Here is a 19,671-nt window from a genome sequence, read left to right as displayed (position 1 = left end):
TTTCTATTGCTGCTGTAACAAATTACCACAAATTTAGTGGCTTAAAACAAAACAAATTCATTATCTTACAGTTATACAGGTTGGAAGTCTGTCATAGGTCTCATTGGGCTGAACTCCTTTCTGGAAGCTCTAAGAGAATCCATTTCTATAGATTCTCCAGCTTCCAGAGGCCTCCCACATTCTTTAGCCCATGGCCTCCTCTCTCCATCTTTAAAGCCAACATTACATTTCTTTGACCATTCTTTTATAGTCACACTTCCCTCTGACTTTCTTCTTTAGCCTCCCTCTCACTTTTAAGGACTCCTCTGATTGCTCTGGGCTCTGAATAATCCAGGAAAATGTCCCCTTTTTAAGGTCAGTTGGTTAGCAACATTAATTTCATGTGAAACCTTACTTCTCCTTTGCCATATAACCTAATATATTCTCATGCTCCAGGAATTAGGAAGTGGATTACTTTAGAGGAAGGAATTAATCTGCCAATCACAGAAACTGGCAAAGCTACAAGTCAGGACTTTCCCTGGAGAGCCAGTTGTTAAAACATTTACCTGCACACCACTGCAACTAGTGATCATAAGGGAACATCAAACAAAACCCGTATAAGAATTATAGGATTAAGGCAATTTAACAGGATTCTTCTAACAAAGTTGCTTTGTAACTTAAGATGTTTAAATATACTATATAACAAGGAAGGATAAATTACTCTTTGACCAGTCAAAAACAAATTAAGATTACAAAGTATCTTCATTTAGGATGGATTAATATGGAGTCTGAAAATTCTGTGTAGCATTAACTCTTTTCTTAGAAAAGACTGGATGAGAAACATACAGAACAAGTTATTATAGAATATATAAACTGGTGCCTGTAAGGATTAAAAAACAATAGCAGGGAAAGAGACCTGAGATAAATTCTTCCAGATGCTATTTATCATTCAAACAGCATCAAAAAAAAAAAAATCTTTCAATATCAGGCATGGATTAATTCAGTATCATTTTCAACCAAGGAGAGATGACCTACATATCAAAATTTTAATTCACTGAGTCATAATGTAAACCAGAGACAGTGGAACATTATTATGACATGCTATGTGGGCAAGGATTGCTTTAGCAAACCTAGGGAGAAACATAAATCACACTTCTTAGCCTTATAGCTCTGGTGTAAAAGGGGGTCACCTTGTCAACATGTTGAAATCAATGATATTTGCAATAAAGGATTATTTGTTCAGACTGTTGCTAGTTAGGTGAGCTTTTACTGAAGTCCTTTTCTTTCCTTTAAGTTTTATATAACATGACTTTCAGAAGTTTCCCATTAAAGTTTCTGATGGAAGAAAAGAAATGAATTCCAGGGTTTATAATTATAATAGCTAATATTTAAATAATGCTTATTCTGCCAAAATAAACTTATATTTTAGTGAAGGAATTTATAACAAAATAAGCTAATTACATATTAAATGGTAATAAGTACCGAGGTAAAAGAAAGGAAAGGAGATAAAAAGTGAGATTGAAATAAGGTATGAAATTTTGGACAGGGAAAGCCTCATTGAAAAAGTGGCACTGGAGCAAAGATCAGAAAAAACAGAGAGCAAGCCATGCCAATATTCAGGGAAGAGAATCCCAAGCCAGGAAAGGGAAAATGCAAAGCCCTGAGGCAGGGATATATTTCTGTTTGTGGAGGATCTAGGAAATCCACTTGGTGGTATGGGAGCAAAATGGAGAACAGTAAAAAGCAGGGTCAGAAAGTTTGGTTGTTTTTTTTTTTTTTTTTTTAAATATGTAGCTTTAATTGAGTAAAATAGGGAAATGTTAGTGAGTTTTGAGCAAAGGAATGTCATATTATAAATTTTATATTAAAAATCACTTTGGCTGTTGTATTGAGAACAGATTGTAGATACAGAGACCAGCTGAGAGGTTATTTTAATAATCCAGGTTAGAGGATGATGGTTTAGGACCAAGGTGACAGTGGGTCAATTGTGTATTGAAAAGTTAAATTCTGGGTATTATTTTGAAGGTAGAGTAAACATGATAGGTATATTGGATGTGAAGTGTTAAAGACTTAAAAGACTAATGATGACTGTGAGGATTTTGGCCTGAACTACTGCCACAAGGATGTTCTATAAACTGACATGACTGAAGACAGTGGGACTGAGGATTATGGATGTGGGAATTGAGATGTTCACAAGTTCAAACTGGATGTATCAAATTTAAGATGCCTATTAGACATCCATATTGAGAGGTCAAGTGAACAGAGATACATACACACACACATTAAAAGTCCTCATCTGAAAAATTACCATGGACATCCAAAGCACGGTATTTGAAAATATGAGACTGGATGAAGAGTACAGACAGTGAAAAGGGCCGAAGTTTTTTTCCTTTGGGGCACTCCAACATTAAAAGCTCATGTAGATGAAGGTGTACCACCAAAAGACTGAGAGAAAAGCCAATGATGTAAAAGGAAAAAAAAGATAGTATGTAGTTTTAGAGACTGAGGGAAGAAAACGTTTCAAGGAGGAACTGGCTCAACTGTTACTATTAGGCCAGAGTAAGTACTGATAATAACCTTTTGAATTTAGAAATGTGACGGTCATCAATGACCTAAACAGAAATATTTTTAGTGGCGTGTTATGGGTAAAACCTGATAAGGGTGGGTTAATAAACTTGAAAAAAGCAAAATTTAATATAGTTTTACTTTGGCTCTTTATTCAAGTACCTAGTGGGAAGTTTGTGTCAATTCTGAAAAACTGCACTTTTTCAAGTATACATAAATGCTACAAGACAACATCTGCATTTAAATGCAGCTTTGCCTGGTGATCTCATTAGGATGAGGAATTGACAAAATAGTCTGTTGTAGCCTTAAATAAGCAGCACAGTAAAAGCGTAATTCTAAACAAATTCATTTAAGGAAAAAAAAAAAAGAGCGTGTTATCTTTCCTGGCAGCACTGACATCCGATGCAGTCCTAAGTGACAATCTATTTCCATTGCCATTGTAGCTTCTTCAACAGCAGTAACAGGATGCAGTTTCTTCAAGACATACTGTATCTCATGCCAAAATTTACATTCATTTTTATGTGGGAATACTGAGCACTAAGAGAATACTATTTAAAGAATCTTTAAAGAGCCACACAACTGTCTTCAATACTAGAAAATGCTCCTTCTAATTTCTTAATGCAGCATTTACTTGGAACTACTTAAATTTTTTTTTAAAGTATTTCAATTACTTAAGCTATTTGTAACTAAGGCCCTGTATTGGTTTACACAGTTTTAAACTTTGAGGTGATTTGTACCAAAGCTTCTAGAGTGGTTCCCAACATGGGTGGGAATGGGGCAGTTTTTGCCCCCTAGGAAATATCTGGCAAGGTCTGGATGCATTTATGGTTTTCACAGCCTGGGGAGGGGAGCAGTGCTACTGGCATATAGTGGCAGTATGCTGCTAAATATGCTAAAATGCACAGGACAAGCCACTACAATAAACTATCTGACTCAGAAAGTCAATAATGGCAAGGCTAAGAAATCCTGCTCTAAAGACTGAAATTATTCAAGAGACACAGGAAATTAAAGAATGAACAGTCAAGTAAGTGAAATGTACTCTGCACTTGTTTCAAGACTACTTGGGTTCAAATACAGCTGGCCCTCCATATTCACAGGTTCTGCATTCATGGACAAAGAAGTCTGACTGCACTATGCTGTTTTATATAAGGAACTTGAGCATCTGCAGATTTTGGTATCTGTGAGGGGTCCTAGAACAAATCCCCTCCAGATACTGATGGGCGACTACATCCACATTTGACTTACAGAATGAACTTGAACAATTTAATCCAAGTCTTAGTTTCCTTACTATTTAAAAAAATTGTTTTTAATATTTGAGATAATCCACATAATTCAAACATTTAGTTCAGTTCCTGACATGTAAATATGTGTTAAACAACAAAATATTTATATTATACACCTATATATTAAAATCCAAAACTGCCTAAATTCCTCAAAAGTTTCTCTGATGGCATGATTTACATACACCTATGTGAAAACCTAACAGATGGTTAATTCTTAGTCACCACTGAACCACTGAAATGTTCTACTCAATGGCTCATTTGAGACCCAGCTAAAAGGTCAGAGCCACATAATGGGTCACATCAATACACAAACATTTTCTCCAAATTCTCATTCCATAGCCCATTTCTAAAAAGATAACTCTCTCATCTCTAAATTGCTAATAACATAATTCCTAGCCTTTGAAAACCTGCCACGACTCAGCAGTAGTTCTCAAGATCTCTTCTTGCCCACTAGTTTCATGGTTAGTAGTGACAGACTCAGATCCAGCTACAATTCCCAGCCAGACAGTGACTGACAACCTTGAAAATCTTCAGCAAAGAAAATGTCACGATAAAATCCATCATCAGCAATACTGCACGTACTTCAACATCCTCCAGTAACAGAAATTCAGGTTTCTATTCTGCCTATGCCAAAGAGGCCTGAATATTCTTCCCAGTCTAACTTTGAATGAGTTCTAGTTCCAGTTGTTAAATATGCCCTAGTTATCAATGGCCTATACACAAAATGAAAGTGTCTTATTAAAGCAGCTTAAAGTGCTATTTTCAAAATAACACAAACTACAGAAATTCAAGAAATTCCTCAAATTCTAATAGCTTATTTCCTATACCATAAGTTATAAAGTTCAGAGTAGATTTTCAGCATTAAATAGTGACACATTATCAAGTTTCACATATTTATTATTCAGTATAAACCCCAACACATCAACATGATTGCATGCATTTAGAGGGGAAATATCTCCTGGTTAAGTGGAAAATTGTGCGGATGGCTTCTGGAAGACCTTCATTTATAAGCAGCTTTAGAGTGAAACAATTCATTTAGAAGTCTGGACCTTCTTTCTTCAGTTTGCTGTAATCTACGTTCACTGAGTAGAACTTGGAAAAGAAGAAAGATATTTTAGATAATCAAATACACAAAGATGGTACAGAAGTTTTAGAATTATTTTTATTCAGTTTTCTATAGTAACAATTACAGCCATGAATTTTTTATTAGGAATATTTTACAATACAAAAGTCATTCAAACAAAGACAGTAAAATTGCAGTCCTTTAATAATGGTTTTGTAAAAATATTCAATCTACCTCTGAAGAGCAGTATTAGTATAATCTGTTAGTCAGAACCTATAAAAAAATTCTTCTATTTCAAGGTGAATAGTAATTCCTTCTGATATATACTTCCACTTATGTTTTTACTTCCATCTTCACTAAGTACATGGGTGATCCAACAGAATAGAGGAATACCAGGAATTATCATCCCCATTTGGTTACCAAAGTGCTATAATTTAGATGGAAAAGATTTCTAGCAACCGAGATAGGCTAGTAATATAAATACTTTGTTGTGTGATTTACGTAACTTTTTAGACACAAACTGGCTTGCTTTGACGGCTTTTCTATTTTCTGTCTCTCACTTACAAGTTTTCTTAATTTCCTAACTTTAGAAGTTTTCTTAATTTCCTAACCCAGAATGCATCAAAAATCAAACTCATGCTTGACCACGTTTGGTACAAAAGCTTTTAAATGACACTGTACTTTTGCTTTTAAATACTGTATATTTGGAAAATTTTAAATTTCCATCAATTTCCTTATATTCAATTTAAATTAATTTTAGAAATTATCTTACTACGATTGCTTAAAATATTGCCTCTACCTCTCAGTAATTTTTTTTAATGATTTATACTTCAAACTGCTCCAGAATTTCTACTGAAGAAACATTAGGATTTGTGCATAAGCCCAAATAAGACTATAATCTTGAGTTTACTCGTTCTTGTGCCAAAGAACACTGAAGAGGTTGTGCTATAATTAGTTGAAGACTACATTATTTAACTCCAAAAGAACCAAAATTGCAGAATTATTAACATTTTCTTCAGAGTTTTTAAGCAAGAAGCTCATAAATGTGTGTCCATTATTTCTTCAAATTCTTTTTATTTCTCCAAACATATCCTAACTTCTTTATCTCTAATTGAAAAATTTCTTATTTTACTTGACTTTAAAAGAAAAATTCCCAGGTTGTAAAGCTTATCTTTGAGATACATATACAGGCTTTTATAAACAGAAAAGTATGTTGGAGTCATAAAGCAGTATTTTTTCAGACAGTGTTCTTGAATAAAGCAATTGAACCTAGACCATGAGACTTAAACTAACTATATCATCTCTAACATATTAACTAAATATTAGAGGGAATACTTCTAAAAGGAACTGCAAGTTATATTTTAAGGGAAAAAAATGTGTTGGGCTCTTCTAATAGATCCCAGGCACTGTGGGCAGAATGCTTTACATTTATCTTAATTATCACCTTACTCATTCTTACTTTATAAAAGAGGCCACTTGAAGATCAAGTTATATGATTTGCCAAACACTGAGTAAGAAGCAGGATCTAGCCCCTACACCCAAGCACAGTGGAAAGGTCACAGTATCTTTGCTAATTTTCTCAAAATTAAGCAGGCTTCTGACGACGTATTTGCTTTTATTCAGTTCCATGTACCAGTATCAAAATTCTCTGTGGAAGTAATTTTCAAATTTGGTTTATTTTTCAGCTTCCATGTCCCCATTCTTTTTCTCAGTTTAATGATGGCTACCTCAAAGGTCTCTGGAACAAGAGTTGCGAAGGCACAACATATTCTGTGATCTTGGCTTTGGGGCATTTTATTCAGTTGAGAGGTACTGCTAGGCCTTTGATGTTCTGACTGCTCTATGTTCTCTTCATTCTAATCCTGGGCTGAATGAGCAGCCCTTAACTGTCAATCTGGTCTCATGACACATGGAAAAGAACAATGGGGCAACCACACATTTCCTCAGAAGTGGCAGATATCACTTCTCCTCACTTGATTTGCCAGAGCAAGTCACATGGCCAAACCTGTAAGTCAGTGATCACACAAAAAAGACTTCTCTTAGGCATAGGGAAGTGAGTGATAGACGGAGAATAATCTAGTCTATCTCACTGTTTGGCTTTAGAAGCAGCAGCAGACATCATCCACTCCAGGCTCACAAGTTTCTGGACTTGGTTCCCTTTCATTTCTGCTTGCAAATTCTCAATTCTTCTACAAGCTCATCTCTTGGCAAATTCAGCCAGCAATAGTCCACTAACATCCTGTCTTCCAAAATCCTTTTCTATAACGAACTCTTCAAGCACATGGTCTATTTTCCAAGTTATAGCAGGTGATAGTTTATCAAGTATTTTGCCAGTATATAAAATGATTCATCTTTCCAGTCTCTAATATCAGTGTCATAGCTATTCACAGCCCAACCTATGCCACACACATTAGATTTTTGTTGCAGCAGCATTCCATTTCCAGTTCACATGGCCTTGTACTGGAATGCGTTCATGTTCTGGAACACTAGTAACTGGCTTCATTATCATAATCAACTGGGGAGCTTTCTGAACTACATACCCAAAACCTCCAATGTGCTTTTTGGTAGGACCAAGGCCTGGTTTTTTCTTTGTTTGTTTTGTTTTGTTTTTAAGTTTATTGGATATGGAATCTTCTCTAGAATGGACTTGAATTTACAGGAGAGAAAAAATAAATCAGGATGCCTGTGTATTGTTTTTTGAGGCAAAATGTGACACAGATTAGATGGCTCACTTCAGCTTCACCATTGTATTTATATGTGTTTCTTGTAGCAAGATCTGGAAACCAAATTAAAGATTTGGAAACCAAATTATAATCATACAGTTGAGTGGAAAGCTTGGCATCAGCAAAGGTGATAATTATCTTAAAAGTTACTGTTATCAGTAATGATAGCATCCATCTCCATGATGGAGGTATATCTGCTGGGGTCCTGGACACTCCTTGGTCAGGACACCTCTTCTTGAGAGTGCTCAAGGAAACTGCTATTTCTTTCTTTTGATGAAGCAGCCTGGTATGGCAGAAAAATGCACTTAAATGGGTAAGTTGTCTGGTATGTAGATCATACCCTAATAAAGCTGCCACCCCACCTCTAATATTGCAAGAGTTTATCTTTGTACACAAAATTTTTACACATAAGTAAAGCTATGTTTGGGGAATCAATTACTGGTCTCAGATTTGTGACAACATGAATGGACCTTAAGGACATTATGCTAAGTGAGGTAAGTGACACAGAGAAAGACAAATACTATACGATATCACTTAAGTGGAATCTGAAAAAGCTGAACTTGTAAAAACAGACAGTAGAATGGTAGTTACCATACACTTGGGGATGGGGAACTAGGGAGATGTTTAAGGGTACAAATTTGCAACTAGTATATCAGTAAGTTCTGGAGATTTATTGCACAATATAGTGATTATAGTTCAACAGTATTTTATTATAAACTTCAAAGTTGCTAAGAGACTAGCTCTTAATTGTTCCCAACACAAAAGTCATAATGTGACGTGATAAAGGTGTTAGATAACACTACTGTAGTAATCACACTCTAACATACAAATGCATCAAACCAGTAAGTTGTACACTTACACAATACTATATGTCAATTATATCTCAATAAAATAAATAAAAGTAAATGGCTTCAGTCCATGAAATCATTTCTTGGAAGAGCTATTTCACAAACCACTTTTCCATAAAGGTATTAAAAAGTTTATCTAGAAGGTTTGTGGTAAAATTTAAGTTTCAACTGACTTCATTTCTTCCTACTAGTTCTCACCTGAAACAGTTCAACCATAACAACAAGAAAGAATAGCCAACCAAACTAGCCACTATACTAGTGCTACTCAAAGTATGGTCTATGATCAACAGTATTAATATCTTATTAGAAATGCAAAGTCTCAGTCACAACAGATCAATTGAATCAGAATCTCTGTGAGTGGAACTGAAGAATCTCCTGTTTTTTGACAGTCTCTCCAGTTGATGCCTTTGTTCACTGAAGTTTGAGAATGACTGCACTATACTAAGATAAAAGAAAATGTTAAATGAGAGCTCTACTATCTCTTTTTTTCTTAGTAAAATCAGTAGAATTGAGACATCTTAAATTTCACATCCAGAGTCAAGTCTTTGAATAAAAACCTTTAACAAATATTTATTAGAAAAATATGCCATTATAGAAATTAAGAAAACATTACAAACTAGACTTTAATTTAAAAAAAGCAAGCTCTAAATATAGTTCCAATAACATAAAAAGAAAAAAAGAATATGCTATTGTAATTTCACAAAACAACCTAGCAACTCTTTTAAGTCATTATAACGGAATTTTACTTACATATCCAATTTAAAAAAAACTACTCTGTGACACAATTTATTAAAATACACTTTCCAGCAATTCCAAAACAATTTTGTAGTTTACCTTGTATTGTTCATTGGGACCCAGTTTGTTCCAGGGTTCTGGGTTATTCTTTCTGTCCCAACTAAAATAAATAAAACATTATAATTGTTACAGTAATAAAATGTTATTTAAAATAGTTTTGTACTCAAAAAGCTAATATTTTGAATAGATCAATTCCATTTCCTACTAGGTGAAGTATGGTGTTCATTATGGAGTTGTAATATAGGATCCATATTAAGCAATCCCACGTAATCAATCAGAAAAAAGGCAGAACAGCCTCCTGAGAGAGCTGTCTCTGTCCCTACCCAGTAACAAGAAACTTTATGCTTGGCTTTTGCTAACGTTTTCTATTTCACCAGTGAAGTGGTACACAGAAATGTGTACAGAATAACAATGACCAGATCTTTTCTATGCCTGTTCTTTTCCAACCTCAAAAAGAAACATTCCCTATTGTGGAAAAACAGGCAAAAAACATTTAAAGGTATCAGCAAACCTGACTAAGTATTTTATAAAAGCAGTTATTTTTATCTCAATCCTCACAACATTGCAAGATACGTATTAGCAGTTCTACTCAACTGATTAGAAAATGGGGCTTTGAAATTTAGATAACTGCATGAACCAGGAAAGGTAAATGATGACAGCAGAACCGGGATCTGAACTTACTGTATAACTAAAAAACTCTGGTTCTTTCTACTACTTGATGATGATGGTACCTCCCTAGAAAGACTGTGGCTTCTATACTAGTTTGAAAAACCAACAAAGTTCTAAATGTTTTCATTTACCTGACATCTGGATTGAACAATGCCAGCCGCAAGACATACAGCACTGCTCCAGTACCTCCTCCTCCAATAAACAAGAAGAGGGGGATCAACTGGAACGAAAAACAAAATAAACAAGGATTTTAATACATATTGTCAAATAGCTACACACTGATAAAAATAAACAAAGACTGCAATCGTTTTTATGTAATTCCCAGGTCTCAAACTGCTATTTTTTGATCCCTGTCTTAAAATTTGAATATAGACCTCATATGGAGGTAAGGTTTCCTATAACTGTGTTCAAAAGAAACAAATAGAATTTCCAAAAGATGTGAAGATGATTCTGGCTTAATGTGTTAAAAATTACATTCAAATTTTAAATTTCTCAAGAAAATATAACGTCTTCTTTACCTAATATTTATACATCACTCTCATTAAATTCCCAGCTTCTTTGATCTCAAGGTTTGAAAGACAAGGTCGAGGCAAATTACTTAAGCTTGCTTCTATACAGATGTTATGAAAGACATAAATTCTGCGAAATAAAGAGTCAATGAGCAAAGGGAAACACACCTATTATAGATACCGGTTTGATGCATAACACCTGAAAACATATTCCTACCAATGCTTAATGCGAGGTTACGCAACCGGGATTAAGACAAAGATTAAAGACTGCGTGACTCAAGTTTTAGGACCACAGCACGTTGCTGTGCTGGGGGAAAATGAGAGATAGAAAAGAGCTCAACTATGATTAAACTCTGCGCTACCAAAATCCCCCAAAATGTCAAGACAGAGGATTGCAAGATCAGAGACCCTCATATTTGCTTCAAGGCCTGGTGGTGCAATGCAGTAAAGATCCTTGACACCACAACAAATAGGGTACCTAACCTTTGCTGGTCGCTAACCCACACAGCGCACAACTATCCGTCATGGTCCGACCAACCTGCAAAAGGGCGCGCGGTCACCGCAGTTGCAACGTTCACTACTTTATTTTCCTCAAGGATATCTCTCACCTTCCACCTGCCTGCCCAAATCCCACAGTGAATAGCGTAGAAAGTCAGAGCTCAAGGTCCAGAAACAACCAGGAGAAAAGGACAAAGTGAGGCAGGGTCCAGCCCTGAGGAGCGGTGACTGTGAAGGAGGAAGCTCCCAGGGGACTGAGGCAACCGCATGACGACACAGGACGGACAAGTGAAGACACTGGGAAAAGGTTTACGAACTTACGCTAGGATGCTTCTTGGCCTGACCAACGATCTGGCGGAACATGGTGAAACAGAAGCCTCGAGTCCAAAAGGAGAGGAAAATAAACCTGCAAGGCCCGAGACTAAACAGCCTCCACAGTGAGGGGGAGCGGACGTCCAAAGTCACCCAGGACCTCCCACCTGAAGGACCCCTGGCTCGGAGGGCAGCTTGGGCAGGAGGGCCCGGATGCAGTTGTCCTTAACGGTGCCTGCTTTGATCTAGCGCCTCACGCATCCGCTCTAACCTTGCCAAACCAACAGCATTCCACTACAAAGCGAAACATTCTCATTCCTATGCTATACATACTTCTTATGAGTAATTTTTTTGTGTCAAAACTTAAACTCTTCGATTGACTAGACAGGCACTTTCTCGGGAGGACCCGTATTGAGAAATGGGGGCGGGCTGGCCGCGCGCTCCGCGACCGGGGTCCTTTTGATAGGCGCCTGCGAGCCGTGTCCGCGCGCAGAGGCGCTGGGGGCGCGCGTGCTGGCCGCGCGCCGGCCGCCCTGACCGCCGCAGAGGGAGCTGCGCGGCGCCTTTGGCTGCCGAGCGCCGGGCGCCTGGAGGGCAGGTCGTGTCTCTTGCCGCTAAGGTCAGCGACTGCGGTTTGCAAGTACTGCAGCTGCTTCCTGTCCTTAACTGTCGTTTAAGGGCAGAAGTTAGAAACTAGTCTAATGACTTAAAGATAGCAGTAGTCCTCTCAGTGTGATCTCTAAACCCTCGGTTCCCGGTACTCGCTTGAATGTTCCAACACCGCAACGACCTTTGCGACATTGCCACTATCCCTGGCCCGAAGTTGCATTCTAAAAATATATTTTCATTGGTTGTGTCGCTATACATAATCTTTTCCAGTACCCCAATACAATTTTCATTTAACTGGGTTGTGGTGTGGTGTGGTGGTTGTTTCCCAAAAGTCTTCCCTGGAACAGGCTTTAAGGGGACGCTGGGGACAATCTGAACCCCCTCCAACCTCATACATAGCTTAAAGCGTTAATCAAATTGATCACACAAATAATTGGGTCTGAAAGAGTAGGAAAATTCTTCTCCGAAAAAGTAATGTTAGACCTCAAGGAGGAGTACACATTAACCAAGTGAAAACGGATGCAGGTGTACATACCGAGGTAATAGATGCGACAGTCTGAAACTAAAGAGACTTTTTGAGGAAAAAAGTCTGAGGGAGGTCTTGTATGGTTGGAACTGAAGAGGGAGAGCAAGGGGTAGGGGATCAGATCTGCTGGACCAGTGGTTACGTACACATCATAGGTTTTATGCTGAGAACATTACAGAGTTAAGCAAAACAAGATGCTGTGGTTTTTAAATTATTGCTCTGTCTATGAAGAATGAATTAGAGGAGATAAGCATGAAAGGGGAGGGACTGGTTAAGGGGCCATTGCAGTAGTCCATGTGAGAGATAATAGTAGCTTGGACTAGTATAGGGAATGTGATGGTGAAAAAGAGACTCCAGAGGTATTTAAGAGGTAACACCAACAAGACTTGATGACCGGTCAAATATAGGCCAGTGAAGAGAAGGGAGAGTCCAGGATAATTTCAGAGGTTCAGTTTTGACTGGCTGTGTGGATGTAGATGCCAATTATTGAGATAAGAAACAACAGAGGATAGATATGTGTTTATGTCAAATCCAAGTGCATTTATGTAGGGGAGAAGAGAGATCTAAACTAGAGGAATACCTTTAGGACTCAGTTTATTAATAAGAAATGAAGCCATATAACTGAATGAGATTCTTTAGAGAGAGAACGTAGAGTGACAAGAGAGACAAAGGACATGGAGTTGAGGAATTCCAATATGTAATGCTTGTAAGGGGAGATATGGCCAACAAGATAGGAAAAAAATAAATGGTGATTATTAAGATGATGTTATGAAACTTAGAAAGACTGGTATCTTTCTCATTCACTCAGTAAATCTTAATATTAAGCCACTACTCTGCATCTGGCACTGTTCTAACTAGGGAGATAGCAGTGAATGAAAAATTGTTCCTCCCTAATGAAATTTCTATGCTGATTGGGAAGACAAATCTTAAACAATTAAATAAGGTAATTTCAGATTGTAATAAACCAATAAAATAGAATAATGAGAGAGAAAAGGACATAGAGGAATGGAGGAAAGGTTACTTTGTGCGAGTAGACATGGAAGGTCCCTCTGAGGAGGTAATATTTGACCTGAAACCTAGATTTTACAAAAGGAGGTAACCTAGTGAAAATCTGGGGAAGGAACATTCCAATTGTCAAGAGAAATGGTTTTGAGATTTTAAAAAATAATAAGTACATAAAATGCTCAAAGGAGGCCAGTGTGGCTGATTCATAACAAAAATGAGGTCAGAGAGGTAGTGAAGGTATCTCTGACATTGACCTTATACACTATGGTAAGGAATACGGTTATGTTAAAAAAAAAAGTCAGTACAATGATCACGGAAAATACTTAGAAGTGAACACAGAAACCTAATAGCAGTAAGTGTAGGTAGGCTTTCATTTAAAAAATGGGGAGGGGGAAGGCCTCTCCTTGCAATACTTAATTTTTAATGATAACAGTTGGTAGTAAAATAAGTTAATAGGTGTACGGTAATGCTGCTGTTTATAAGAAAGTAAAATCCAGTGGCTTCCTTTCTTCTCATTGACCTAGTTTCTAGAAGTAACAGTAATATAGGTAGTCAAGTGATGCCTTTGGAAATGTTAACAAAGGTTACAGAATATAACTATTTCAGTAAATATTAACCAAAATGTCAAATTGTAAAAGTTTAAATTGCACATTAAAGTTAGGAGAAAGAGTCTATGACCTATATTTTAAGCAGAAACTGGAAGATTAAAAATGACAGTCGGGAAAAAGAAGCCATAGTAGAAGACACATATTGTAAAAACAAATTTTAGCTTTGAATGTAGGGTTGGTATGTTTGGTAGATTATATTGTGTACAAATACTTACTGCCTTTCTCTGGAAGGGGCATCACTTACTTCATTAATGTCACGCTTGATAAGATGACTTGCTTTATTCCAATGAGATGTGAAAAGTGGCATGTGTCATGCAAAAGCAGAAGCTTTAAGAGCCAACCTGTGCCATGTTCTGTCTTTTCTGTCTGCCACAAGATCAGCAATGTTACAGATACAGCTTTTGGTGTCAGGCTGAAAATTACTTTGAGCAGAGATGTTGCTGGCCTATGGTGGACATGTATTAAGAATAAGAAACAAACCTTTATTGTTGCAAGTCACCAGATTTGAGAGTAGTTTGTTCCTGAAACATAACCTAGCCTATTCTGACAAATACAGAATTTGGCACTGAAAGTGTGGTTGCATGTTATCATGATAAAAATCCTAAAATACGTGACATTGGATTCAGGACCCAGCAACAGAAGACAAGGTAACTATTACCAGAGGCGAGAAGGATGGCAGTCTGTGTTACGCAGTGATAGACCATTTGGTAAAACAGTTCTCATTAAAACAGTTCTCATTTAATCGGGAGGCAGTTAACATCCCTGATGAACTCATAGCTTTCAGTGACATGACAGACAAAGAGTATGTTAGCAACATGTCTGTTACTATTGGCAACAGCTGACAAAATACTACAATGAAAAGAAGGACTCAGGAAATAATCGGTCAGTATGCAAGCTATCATGATAGAGAACGGTGCATCTAGAATTTTAGAGGAAAAAAGGGGAGGGATATTTGCTTCCATATAGATGATACAGACTGAACAATGCAGAAGAAATGAAAATTCACAGTGTAAGCATAATGTGTGGAAGGAATTGAGATGAGTTCAGGGTAATGGGAGCTTAGGTTGCATAAGGAGGAAATGAAATGGAAAAGGCTAACCCAGATTTTTGAGAATTTAAATTTAGAACTTTATCCTTTAGGCAGTGAAGACTCTTAAGAAGTTTGATAGCTAAACACAGAAGGAAACAACTGTGGGGCATAGTAGCTTAATTAATGAATTGGAGCTGTTTTTTACCATTTCACTCTGAGATGTTTGCCCTCTGGATTTCTTTTTCCTTTGATTTAATTTTGTGAACAATGTTAAAATATCAAAATATTAGTTGTTCAAATTAAATGCAAGTTGTACACTGAATAACTCTAAAAAATCTAGGCAGTATACCAATAGCACCCTCCAGAAATTATTTCTCTTGCATGATTTCTCTGAAAATTCAAGCCCAGAAAATTCTGGAATGTATAGTGATTGTGTGTTGTTATTAATCCGTGACAGTAAATAAATAGGTTCTTTACAGAGGAATAATTTGATAAGTGAGCCATGGAGTATGACTATATTAATGCAAATTGAAAGCAGAATCTTATATTTTTTATTCTGTTTGCATTTAGGCATTTAATTGTTTTTCTAGCAAATAAATTGACAACCAGAGTTGTTTTTCTGATAACACAAATACAAATTATACCTTCACTTATTAAGAAAGATTCTGCAGCTGTCCTTAATCTAAAAATAAATATGTTCTTTCACTAGTATTGTGGTTACTTAGCATAAACTGTATTTAATTATAAAATTTCTATTAGAAAAATGAAAGCATATTTTGGTCTGTGAAAGTTTACTTCCACTGTTATTAATCTCAAAGCTTCACGTACTGTCATCAGTTTAAATTAAATACCTGAAGCACTTTATATACAAAATTCAATGAATACTAAAAAGTAAAGAAACTATAGCAATTTAAAATTGCGGTACTTCTTTTCACTGAAACCTTCTGTTTAAATAATATTATAGGAAAACTGTGTATTTACAATTTTTGGAAAATTATGCCATGCACAAAGATCTTTAAATTATAGCTTTTGAAGAGTACCTATGTTGTGTTCCTCTTCTGTGTTGCCATTGAATATCTCTGCATTTTCATCTTTTCTATAAATCCATTCAGTCATTTGTTCATTCATATATTCATTCATTAAACATGTATCAAGTGCCTCCTATGTACTGTTTGTCATGCAAAGTGTATAGGATAAGAAGAATAACACAGTGCTCCTTCTTCAACACTTTGTAGTCAAGTGGGGCTGGGAATATAATTATTACAAGGCTTTATGATGAGTACAATAGACGTTGTTATATAGCTTAGGTTACAGAGTGTATAGTGTTCTTACCAAAATCAGAAATATGAGTTCATTTTTGGAAATGTTGAGTCCAGGATATGTATGAAATATCAAATCAGAGGTGCTTTGAAAGCTGGCAGAATTGTCACTCTTGAACTCAAGAGAGAAGTTTGAACTGAAGGTACAATGTAGAAGAAATGGGCATGTAGGTGAGAGTTACGGAAACTGATGAGCTTGGCTACAAAGAATGTGTAACAGGGAGAGTAAAACGAGAGAAGAGAGTCGGTGTTGAAACTGTAGAGAATATGAACAAATGAGGACCAGGCTAAGGAGGAAGAGTCAAAACAGAAAAGTTAGAACAAGTCAGAAATGTAGGAAGATATATCCATCAGGGTTGAGTCAGAGAAACAGAGCTTCTAGGATATATGCATGTATAATAAGGGTTTTGTTATAAGGAATTGATATTATGCAATTGTGGGAGCATTATTTCTTATTGCAGCCTGAAGTCAGCAGGAAAGGTAGTCAGGAAAGGAAGATGACAGGAACTGCAGAATCAAAGACACATTAGTACCTATGGAAACGGGTGAAACCCATGAGGACAGAGAGACTTCATTGGTCTCTCATGGCCTCCAAACTCTAAACTTCAATGATGTGGGTGTCCTACAGAAGACACTAGAGCCCTTTGCCACAGATCTAGTTATAAATCTAGTTCAGGAATATAGAAACCGAAGGAGAAATTTGGCAAGAACAGGAATAGTACACAGAGATGTCCCAGGAGATCTCCTGCATTGTGGACCACCTACTCCTCCTTACCCTCATTGAGTTGTAGTACCCCAATTTCCCCTTGCTAACCAAAGTCAGTTACCCAAGCTCATAAAGTAACCTCCCATGTGGCTGTTGACTGACTGGCATGAAGAGCCCCAGGTGATCAGGTGGCAGTCTCAGCTTCCAGTTTAATGAAATCATTGTCCTATGTCCTGACAGAAGCATTCTTTTCTTGAAACTAAGACTCCTCGACCACAAAGCTGCAGTTGCAGGGATGGTCAGAATTTCACTACTGGATCACTAGGGAAAATAGTAAAAAGAGCCACTCCCATATTGCCTTTCAAATACTGTCTGTCCTTCAGAGTCCATCCGAAGTGGGACTATAGCACTTCAGCTGACTACTTGATACTGACAGCATTTCATACAGAGTCATCTGTAAACCAGGCTTATGTATTTCTTCCTCAGTTAACCGATCATAGGGAGTGCTCCATGTCACCACAGGTGAAGATTAAGAGGGGAGGAGGCATTATTGCCGGAGTATGGAACATGAGCATCTGTAGCGCTTACTCACACCACTTACTTATACCTTCAGGACCCGCTCAAGCCCATCAGGTTTCCATTTGGTGATAGAATGCTGCTCTGCATACTCAGTCTTACGGCTTTGTTGGTCAGACAAGACACAGTTCATGATGGATAACTCAAATAGCATGGTAATTTACTTCAAGTACCAACAAATCTGCTAGGTTATTATTTTTTTATTAAAGTATAGCTGTTTTACAATGTTGTGTCAATGTCTGGTATACAGCAAAGTGATTGAGATAGATATATATATATACTTTTCTTACACTCTTTTCCATTATAGGTTATTACAATGTATTGAATATAGTTCCCTGTGCTATATGATAGGAACTTGTTCTCTATCTATTTTACATATAGTAGTGTATATCTGTTAATCTCAGACTCCTAATTTATCCCTTCTCTGTCTCTTTCCCCTTTAGTAGCCATAAGTTTGTCTTCTATGTCTGTGAGTCTGTTTCTGTTTTGTAAATAAGTTCATTTGTATTTTTTTAGATTCCACATATAAGTGATATTATGTGATATTTGCCTTTCTCTGTCCTACTTACTTCTCTTAATATGATACTCTCTAGGTCCATTGATGTTGCTTCAAATGGCATTATTTCATTCTTTTTTATGGCTGAGTAATATTCCATTACACACACACACACACACACACACACACACACACACACACACACACACACACAGGTTGCTTCCATGTCCTGGCTACTGTAAACAGTGCTGCTATGAACATTGGGGTGCATGTATCTTTTTGAATTAGAGTTTTCTCCACGTGCTTGCCCAAAAGTGGGATTGCTGGGTCATATGGTAACTCTATTTTTAGTTTTTTAAGGAACTTCCATTCTGTTGGTCATAAACAGAATATGGGTAGAAATATGAACGTTAAAGCTGTTTCTGATGAGGCTGCAGAAAGAGAGGAACTTGTTATTGTACACTGAAGGAAAGGTGATCTTTGTTATAAGTAGTGGACAATTTGGCTGAATTTTGTTCTGTTGTTGTGTGTAAAGTAGAACTTGTAAGTAATGAACTTGAATATTTAGATGAAGAGATTTTCAAGTAAAGTGTTGAAGGTACAGGCTTGTATTTCCTTGCTACTTATAGTAAAATGCAAGAGGAAAGAGAGAAATTAAAGAAGGAAATACTAAGAAAAAAGAAGATAGTGCAAGATAGTGTCCAATAATACATGAATTTAAAGTCCTGGAGAAGACTGGGAAACTACAGAAGAAAAAAATATTTGGAGATATAATAACAAAGATTGTTTCAAATCTGATATAATATATCAAACTAAAGATTCAAAACTCTCTTCATGTACCATATAGAAGAAAAAGAAAACCACATCTAAGTACATTGCTAATGAAAGTAGAAATTGGTACTACACTTTGAAAATCTATTTGACTTTTTCTACTAAAGTTGAATATATATATGTGTATATATATATTCAAATACATATATATGTATGATGCAGTAATTTCACTTTGAGATTTAAACCCAACAGAAATGTGTGCTTATGTGCACCAAGACATGAACAAGAATATATATAGAATCATTATTTATAGTAGCCTTGAACTGGAAAGAGCCAAAATGTTTATCCAGGGTAAATGAATAAATAAATTGTGGTACATTCAAGCATACACTTCCACAATGCAAATAAACTACAATTACACACAACAACATCGATGTTCCTCACAATACATATTAGTCAAACAAACCAGAAACAAAACAACATATACTGTATGAGTCCATGTAAAATTTGAAAAAATAGTGTTAGGCACAAGATAATGACTATATTTATAGGCAGCAGAGGGTATTAATTGAGGGGGTTCCAGAGGCTTCTTTGGTCTTTGCGTGATGGTGTATATACAGGTGTTTTTTTTTTTTCTTAATCCCTTTACCTGTACATTTATTTTTCACCTTTCTCTATTTTCCAATAAAAAATTTTTTAACTGAGTCTTGCAGATTTAGAACAGTATGAGGGAGTTTGCCTATGGTCTGTCACTTTGAGGATCTGATGAAGTAAAAAGAAC

The 19,671-nt window shown here is 36.5% G+C and overlaps 1 protein-coding gene across 1 annotated transcript; it reads right to left on the bottom strand.

The window, feature by feature from the left end:
• Window positions 1-4,706: 4,706 nt before the first annotated feature.
• NDUFA4 (NDUFA4 mitochondrial complex associated) lies at window positions 4,707-11,421 on the bottom strand. Its single transcript, XM_006187856.3, has 4 exons — window positions 11,254-11,421; window positions 10,057-10,145; window positions 9,296-9,356; window positions 4,707-4,919 (listed from the first exon to the last, which is right to left on the bottom strand). The coding sequence occupies exons 1-4, from the start codon at window positions 11,293-11,295 to the stop codon at window positions 4,863-4,865; spliced, it is 249 nt and encodes an 82-aa protein (XP_006187918.1). The 5' UTR covers window positions 11,296-11,421; the 3' UTR covers window positions 4,707-4,862.
• Window positions 11,422-19,671: the final 8,250 nt, after the last annotated feature.

This window comes from Camelus ferus, chromosome 7, assembly GCF_009834535.1.
Source record: "Camelus ferus isolate YT-003-E chromosome 7, BCGSAC_Cfer_1.0, whole genome shotgun sequence".
Taxonomy (NCBI): Eukaryota; Metazoa; Chordata; class Mammalia; order Artiodactyla; family Camelidae; genus Camelus; species Camelus ferus.
Note: the sequence above shows the minus strand (reverse complement) of the source record. Positions and strands in the feature narration are given on the sequence as shown.

Coding starts and splice junctions, on each gene's coding strand:
- NDUFA4 (XM_006187856.3), bottom strand. CDS start 11,295: ATGTTCCGCCAGATCGTTGGTCAGGCCAAGAAGCATCCTAGC. Junction 10,146..11,253: donor AGGCCAAGAAGCATCCTAGC/GTAAGTTCGTAA, acceptor TTTTCGTTCCAG/TTGATCCCCCTCTTCTTGTT. Junction 9,357..10,056: donor TTGTTCAATCCAGATGTCAG/GTAAATGAAAAC, acceptor TATTTATTTTAG/TTGGGACAGAAAGAATAACC.